At 60.7% G+C, this 8,008-nt stretch overlaps 1 protein-coding gene across 3 annotated transcripts in view; it reads left to right on the top strand.

Annotated features, from left to right (window-relative positions):
- KCNC4 (potassium channel, voltage gated Shaw related subfamily C, member 4) overlaps positions 1-6,851 on the top strand; it is a 20,886-nt gene extending 14,035 nt beyond the window's left edge. The window contains exons 3-4 of one of the 3 annotated variants that reach the window (XM_004689670.2): positions 82-285; positions 5,755-6,851. In XM_004689670.2, coding sequence (XP_004689727.1) covers positions 82-285; positions 5,755-5,816 — 266 coding nt within the window. In that variant the 3' untranslated portion in view covers positions 5,817-6,851. Of the gene's footprint in view, positions 1-81; positions 286-2,431; positions 4,241-5,694 lie in introns of those variants that run through there. The other 2 variants (XM_004689671.2, XM_012730102.1) reach the window with 2 other exon arrangements.
- Positions 6,852-8,008: the final 1,157 nt, after the last annotated feature.

Genomic DNA, 8,008 nt, shown 5'->3' with positions numbered 1-8,008 from the left:
GGCTTGGGTGAGGACCCCATGAGGCCTGAGGAGTGAGGCCCAGGCAGCCCCTCATACAGCCTGCTCTGTCACCCCCTTTAGACTCCAAGCAGAACGGCGATGCCAATGCGGTGCTGTCAGACGAGGAGGGAGCTGGCCTCACCCAGCCCCTGGCCTCTGCCCCCACTCCCGAGGAACGCCGGGCCCTGCGACGCTCCGGCACCCGAGACAGGAACAAGAAAGCTGCTGCCTGCTTCCTGCTCAGCGCGGGGGACTATGCCTGTGCCGATGGTAGCGTCCGCAAAGGTATGGCTCCCCAGGCCGGGCACGTGGGGAGTCCCCATGGAGCACAGCCTCCCCAGTGTGTCCCCCAAAATGTGAGGTCTCCTCCTCCCCTGAGGCCGTGGCCACCATCTCCTCTGCCTTGGACGCGCCCCCACTTTTAGGAAGGGTGCTCTGATCTCCCAGTCCGCGAGTTAGAAAGGCTTCCGCATCCCCAGAAGTACACAGGGCCTGCACTCTACCCCTGGCACCTGCAGGGAGAAGGCTGAGGGGCACCAGGGTCTGCCACCTTTGTACCTGCCACGGATCACTGCTGCCTTCTAGGCCTCCTTTGCAAACCTCGAGGCTTCCCCGAGGACAGTCAGGGTGAGCATAGGTGCTCATTCAGGGTCTTCAGAGCGGAGGGCAGGCCCTGTGCTCCCTCCTCCCCGGGTCCTGGAGTCCAGGAGGGGCTGCCCGGCTCTCCTGGCACCTGGATGCAGGTCCTCTGAGGCAGAACCAGAAGGTGACCAGGCCGTGGGAGTGGCAGGGAGAGTGGGTCCCCTCTGAGGGGTGTCCTGAAAGATTCGGAAGGTTCCAGCTGCAGCCCATGCCCATCTGACAGGGAAGACTGAGACCCCACTGCTGGCCCCAAGCAGAGGTTGGGTGGTGGAGCCCACAGGCGGGGCCAGAAATGATCAAGGCATTGAGGACCCTGGCCTGTGCCTTGACCTCCCTTGATGCCTGCACAGCTTTGGGATAATACTCACGGCCCCAAAACAGCTTTCCCTTGGCCTCTCGGGCTGCTTCTTAACCAGCCCTCTTTCCAGCCAAATCTCCGGCCCACCCCTACCCCCCACAACACTCTTCCCACTGTCCCCAAGCTTCACACCAGGATGGGTTGAGCTGGAGACAGCTGCTGTGAGAAGAGCCTGTGATGGCCTGTCCTCCAAGATGTCCTCTGGCCTGCTCACCCATCAGCCTCACGGGCACCTGCCCAGGCCCTTTCCTGGTGCTCTCACTGATCACACAGGAACCTCAGGCCATCCCCACCTTAACCAAGTCCATGAGAGGTCTGTCCAGCCTCTTGGGCACATGTCCTCTTGGGTGGCAGGGGCCTGGCATCTGGAAGGAGATGACCAGAGGTCCCAGCTGAATGCTGCAGGTGCAATGCGCTCGGACCACTTAGATCCTCTTCTGGACCCCCCAACCCCCTGGCCACTGTGCGCCCCCATCCTCAGCCTCTCCATGTGCTGGTCAGACCCGGAGTCTTGCTATGACTGGAGCAGGCCTAGCTGGTCTAGAGTGTGGGATGGGGGGGCCCAGCCCCCAAGTCGAACTTGAGTCAATAGAGCTGAATGCTAAGCACCCCCGGTTTTATCCCAGTACTGCGAGGGGCTGAGTGGAAGAGGCTGTGAGGATGTGAGTCAGAGTGGAGACCACGAGGTCCTGAGGAGCCAGGAGCACCTGGTGAATGGGCCGCACGTGTGCGTGCAGCGGATGGGGGCACCTGTGCCCCACCACCCTATCTCTGGGTGCTCGTGGGACCCAGCTGCTCTATTTCCAAGATGCCTCCACACTGCTTCTTGGCAACAAGCATGTAGCTCAGCCAATTAGAGTGACCTTCGAGAGGGAACAGGTGGGTTGCCGGGAAACAGGGCCTGCTCAGCAAGTGTGGCAATTAGCATCGCCAAACTCCCAGTGCGCAGTCGGCAACTTTCCCTACGCCAGACCCCACCGCGTACTTCTCTGTGCCCGCTTGGGCTGCACCCGGGCCCAGGAGCCCGTGGGCCCCGCCGCCTCCAGCCACCGGCACAGGTGCACCCTCACCTGTCGCTGCCCAGTGCCAGCGTGTGTGCCCCCTGGGAGGACGGTGGTGGGTGCTGACAGGCTTCCTTAGGCTCAAGGAAGGAGTGTGTTGGAGGCTGTGGGGTCTCCGTGCAGCTAGAGGGACTTTACCTGGGGACAGTGAAAGGGCAAAGGTCAGCTGGGTGTGGTCCTCAAGACCACAAAGGTCAGCTGGGGCCTCAAGAGCCCAGGTGACCCTAAGGCCAGGGAAAGTTGGGGAGCCTTCCCAGGTGGCCAGCCGGCCTGTCTGCCCAGCAGAGCCCCCGGAATGTGGCTCCATCCCACAGAGCCACTCGGGCCGGGAGCTGCAGCCCTCTGACCCCTGTGCCTTTTCTTCACCAAGGCTGTGAACAGTCCCGGAGTGTAAACAACATAGCGGTTGCTGCTGGAACCAGTCTGGGGCTGTCTCCACTGGCATCGCGAGACAGCTCGCCCTACCCTCAGAGAAAGCTCCTGCTCTCCCACCCCTTCCACCCCCTCACCAGCCCGCCGCCTGGACACTCAGGTCCATAGCCACAGCTTGGGCTCCCCAGCTCCAGGCACGCACAGGCACACTCACATACCCCCAGCTCCTCCTGGGGCCCAGGGGTGCCGGGCGGGATGCAGGGGAATTCAGGCCTCTGAGCCTCTTGACCACAGCAGCCAGCTCCCCAAAATGTTCAGCTCTGGAGCCTCACAGCAAGCAGGGGGACTCCTCAGGACTTCTGCCCCATCGGCCTCCATCTTGAGCTGGAAGTGCCAGCACCCAGGCCCTGGTCTCGGGGCCCCTCCTCCCTCTCAGGGCCCACCCTAATCACAGCAGATGCATTCCTCGTGGCCTTCAGCTAGGAACCAAACAGTCTGCAGTTGCACGTCTCTGTCTGTCTGTCTGTCCGTCCCACACGCAGACCAGCAAGGAGGAAGGCTCCCTCTGGGGGCACCTCTGTGATGGTGGGGGTGCTTGATCCTCAGGAGCAGTGCTGCTCTGAGAGGATAGACCCGTTTTGGTCTGCAGGCGCAGGTGGGGGTGTCTGGAGTGGGAGCCCCAGGCAGCCTCGGCCGGGGACCCGGGTTTGGCGGGTGACACCCAGCGTGCCCAGCCTCCCATCTGCGCCCAGAGCGGTGGCATCTCAGCACGCTGCTTCCACGACAGTTTTTCTTCACTCTCCCGCTCCCCCAAACTCCCAGCTCTGCTTCTGAGTCACCTGCCTCTCTCCGCCAGCCTCTGCGCTCTGTATTCCTGCCAGAACCGGAGACTCATCTAATTTCTATAATTAAGTGTATTCATTTACCTAACGAGCCTGGGGGTACAACAGGTCTGTGAGTCACTGAGTGAGCAGGGGTGCACCCTCGGCAGGAGCAGCTGAGGGGAAGTGGGGACAAAAGCCTTCTGCCCCCCACCTGCTCCCGACCCCAGGAGGGCCGAGACGCAGGTGACCGGCTCGCCAGGCCCCCTAGCCCCAGGAATACCTCGCGCAGACATCTCCTGTGTCACCTGATGGGAATTAGACCTGACAGCGGAGTCGTGCGTCTGGCAATTTTTAGAGTCGGCTTATGCAACTGTGTGAGGGAATGATTCTGGAAGGTCCATCTCTGCTCCTCCCAGGGTGGGCAAAGATGGGTACGGCAAGACAGCCTTTGGGTTGGAGGAGGCCGGGAGATCTGGGGGTCACCTCGAAAGATGAATGGGGCGGAAAGAAACCATCACTCACGATGGGGTTGGGCTTTCTGAAAAGCTGCTCCGGGAGCATCTCCACTCCAGCGTCTCCTTCAGCTTTGGGCAGATATGGGAATGGCCCTTCCAGAAAAGTCTATTCCAGGTAGGCCCTGGGATACCCTAGCCCTGCTCTGTGGTGCCCCACTAAGGATTGAGAAGATGCAGAGGGAGTCTTGTGACTGCCCGGCAGAAAGAGACGGGCCCCTATGGAGACAGGGACAGGGCAGCCTGGGGACACGGGGGGCCCCGCTCCCCTCGTAGCTAGGTCTGAGAACCCAGCCGCTTCCTCATGGAGCATATTCACTCCTGTCCCTGCGGAGCGTCCTGACCCCAGGTCCTGGCGGTGACCGGGACGCGCTGAGCTCGGTGTCCTGAGTAGCACAGGAACCACTGCTGTTCTCTCCTGACTTGCCTCCCTGGTTTGGGGAGCCGAGGCGGCTATTTCTGTGGCAGCCCTCAAGTTGTCAGGAGCCCAAGTTTCCACGGCACCCACCGCCTCTTCCCTCTCTTCCCTCCTACAGGGATGGGCATGCTCACGGCACCCCTATGGTGGGCACAGATGTCCCTGGCGACACGTTGCAGGAGTGCCAGGAGGAGCCCCCAGTGCCTTGGGAGGTGGCTCCCACACGTCCCTCCTCACCCACTGGCTTCTGTCACGGGAGACACAGGACCTAGCCAGTGGGACAGCTGAGGAGTCTGGATCCTGAGGGCCCCAGGAAAGGACTAAGTGAGTCTTGGAGCTTATGGCTGCCGGCTGTGCAGCAGGCCCTGTCTGCACAGGCCTCAGGCTCACCCAGGCCGTAGGCCTCCTTGCTCCTGGAAGGTTCCTCTTCCCACCCACCATCTGAAGCACAGTCTGCTTTACCTTGAATCTGGACGTAGGCCCGTAGGCATAGCTTTGACTTCTAGAAGCCTTTCTCACACAGCAGGGGCCTTCAGAACAGGGGAGCGGCTCAGGTAGAAGTGGTTCACGCACTCTAGTGGTCCAGGGCTACAGACCACCAGAGAGACCTCTCCTCCGCTCCGCAGACTCCGGAGAGGTTGTGGCTGAGTTGGAGCCAAAGAGGAAATGCCTGTTCAGCTCAGAGCCCAGAGGCCGGGCCGCGTGGAAGTCAGATGGGAGGCTGCATCCCTGCCCAGGCACTGGGGCTCCCGGAAGCACCCTGGGGCTGATTGCTCTTTCACAGCTCCCTAGGAGCGAGCACCCCCTCTGTCTGGCCAGTGTCACGCCCCAAAATCTTGTGTTAGCTGCCTCGCTCCCCCCTCTTCAGGAAGGTCGAAGAAGGGGTGGGCCACGGATAACTCAGGCTAAGAACGGTTGTCAAGATGGGCTCTCTGGGTTGGGTTTCTCAGTAAGATGCTATTTTCTGGCTTCTTTCCTGACATGGCCACGTTCATCCTCCCCGACTGCCCCTGTCTGCCTTCCCCTGCTGGCTGCCGAGGCTTAGCTCCTGCCAGATTTGGGTGGTATGCCGCTGGGGGTGCTGTGTGGGGGTCCACAATGAGCAGAGCGGTCTGAGGGACAGCCTGGGGCTACAGGCCATACCCCACCTTGGCACTGCCTCCATGCCAGCCTGCAGGGCTGTGGCCACGCTGCCCTGCACGCTGGAGCTTTGACAGCTGGGGGCTTGTGGTACCTGACGCTCATTACCTGAGCAGGTCTGGAGATGAGTTCTCCCATCACCTAGGAGACACCTTGGTCTGCTGCTGGGTCAGCAGAGGGATGATGAAGGGGTTCAACCAATCCCTGCTCTCCTGGCCTCAGCCCAGGGCCCCCAAGTCTTCAGCTCCGCTCCTGGCCTGCTCCTTAGCCCACAGCCTGTGGGTCGGTGGCTTCCTTCTAATGCTCATTCTTTGTTTCTCCCTTGCTGTTGCTGAACCCTTCGTCCCCGCTCTTCCCCCAACCCCAGAAGGCAGTGTTGAGCCGAAAGCGTGCGTCCCAGTGTCTCACACCTGTGCTCTTTAAACAGAGACCTGCCAAGACGCCCTCTCGTCCAACTATGCCCAGGCCGAAGTCCTCACCCTCTCTTAAAGCGGCACCAGCGTGAGAGAGACAGGCAGACAGACAGAAAGCCAGAGGCTTAGGGAAACTCTGGAATCCAGGCAAGAATCTTCCGCTGGGAAGGACTCAGATATCCTTGTTTGCACAGGACTGACGGAAAACCTCCCATGTGACCCTCGGGGCCCGGAGCCATCCGGGCCTGCTGTTCTGTTCTGTTGTACATTGGAAAGATATATATGCACATATAGTATCTATATTCATACATTCTGTACTGTTGTGTATAGTGCACGTGCTAGTTTTCTATTTTCTTTGTTAGGCTGTGTCTCCCCAGCCCTGGCCCACCCCAGCTCTCATTCCCTCCCCGCCTCTGGTCCCTTGTTTCTGCTGAACGCAAGTGGAGTGTCCCAGGAAGAGTGCACCCGGGCCTGCAAGGCCAGCTGGGTGGCCCCAGACTCGATTCTCTCTCTTAGGGGTATTTCCCCGGTGGGCAGGAGGCCTGCGGGAGGCCAGACTGCCCCGAGGGTCACTGCTCCGTTAGCCCCACCCCACCCCAGGTTGGGGTTCTACCTCCCACCCATGCCCCAGTTGTGGGGGACTGTCAGGGGCTCCTCTGAAGCTGCTCCCAGCCTTGCCGCCACCTTAGCTGGGTCCTTACCAGAGAGGGCGTTTTGTCTTTTATTTTTGTTTTTTCGCTCTGTCTCCTTTGTCCCTTCGTCCAGTTGTTTTCAAAGATGCTGCTGGGCAGACGGGCAGGGAAGGGGTCTGTCTGCCCATCTGGCTCAGGGGTCTGAGAAGGGGAAGCCTCGGGCGAGCGGAGACCAGTTGCAATACTGTACTTCCTGGCCGGTGGCCAGAGGATGTGTGCAATAGCAGAGGTCAGGTGACCCCTTCGACCTTGGCCTCTGCCCCTCCCTTGGCCTTCGTCCCTCCCCACGCAGCCTCCCCCCCTTCCTGGTGTCAGTCAGTCTTCTCTAAAGCTGTCCCCCGTGTGTGTCTGAGGCGTGCCGCCTTCGACTGTCATTCTGTGCTCCGGCCCCAATAAAGACATCTGGCGCACCTGCGTGATGTGACTGCCTCTGCCTCTCCTTTCTTGGTTCTGTGTCTGCGGGGACCTCCCCGGGCTTCCACCTCATACCCCTGTCACTGTCCACCCTGGATTCGCCCGAGACAGCCGAGCCCCTGACTTAGCGCTGACCACTCGTGCTCAGAGCGGAAGTGCCGCCTCAGCTGGGAGGAGGATGCGTAGGGCCTCTGGCTCCTGGGCAGAGCTGGGCTCTTGCACCTCTCACGGCGGGCACCAGAAGACCTGCTTGTCTAAGGAATGCCTGGTGCCCCTGTGTGCTTGTGTGGGGAGGGGGGGCCTCCCCGAAATGGCTCTGTTCTATGTGGGCCAAGGCCCCGGGGATGCCGGAGGCGTGGCGATGACTGGGTAGCTGATGGACTGAGGCCTCCACGGACTGTGGCTCGACTCGGGCTGCCCGAGACAGAGTGGGGGTGTCCTGGCCCGGAGGAGGGGTGGTGGTGGGGTGTGGTAAGGCAGGCTCGCTGGTCACCCCTCACTCACATGGGGGTGCATGCTGTGGCCCCCTGTGCTCTCAGAAGGGCCCATGCTTGGCTGCCTGCTCACCATTGCCACCTTGAAATTACTAGCTGTCACTGAAAAGGGGGTCCCATGGGCTCCACAGGTTTGCTCCTCTTGCTGTTTTCTTTCTCCTGAGTTGTGGCTTTTACAAAGCCAGGTGTAAACTCAAGGGCCTCAGGTCCGTCTTCACTTGCTATGTACTAGCTGGGTACCTTGGGGTGATGCACTGATCAGCTCCTTATAGAATGGGGATAACGATCACCGCTATTTTAGAGAGAGTGTACAGACCTCAGCCGGTGTCTTATTTCTGCATGTGACAGAGTGGATGCTCAGTGTTAGTCCCCCACATCACCCCCCGCCCCCACCCCCACTTAGCTCTCAGGCTTCTCTCCACAGGTTTCTGAGCTCTGTCACACTAAGAAAGGACAAGAGCCCCCAAGGGAGCAGGAGGGGGTGCGGTGGCAGGACTGAGGGGAGGGAAGAAGCAAGGAAACCTGTTCCGAAAAGCTGAGCAGAGAAGATGGGGCTGGGCGCCTGGGCCCCAGAGGTGAGGCCAGGCCAGGCCAGGCGTGGCAGGCAGCCAGTTGTCAATTAAAGATAAAATCTCTCCTCCAGCAGTGCAGGGCAAGTAGGGGCTGCC

Source organism: Condylura cristata, unplaced genomic scaffold (genome assembly GCF_000260355.1).
Source record: "Condylura cristata isolate star-nosed mole 26May11 unplaced genomic scaffold, ConCri1.0 scaffold00026, whole genome shotgun sequence".
NCBI classification, from domain to species: Eukaryota; Metazoa; Chordata; class Mammalia; order Eulipotyphla; family Talpidae; genus Condylura; species Condylura cristata.
This window is presented reverse-complemented; position numbering and strand designations above follow the sequence as displayed.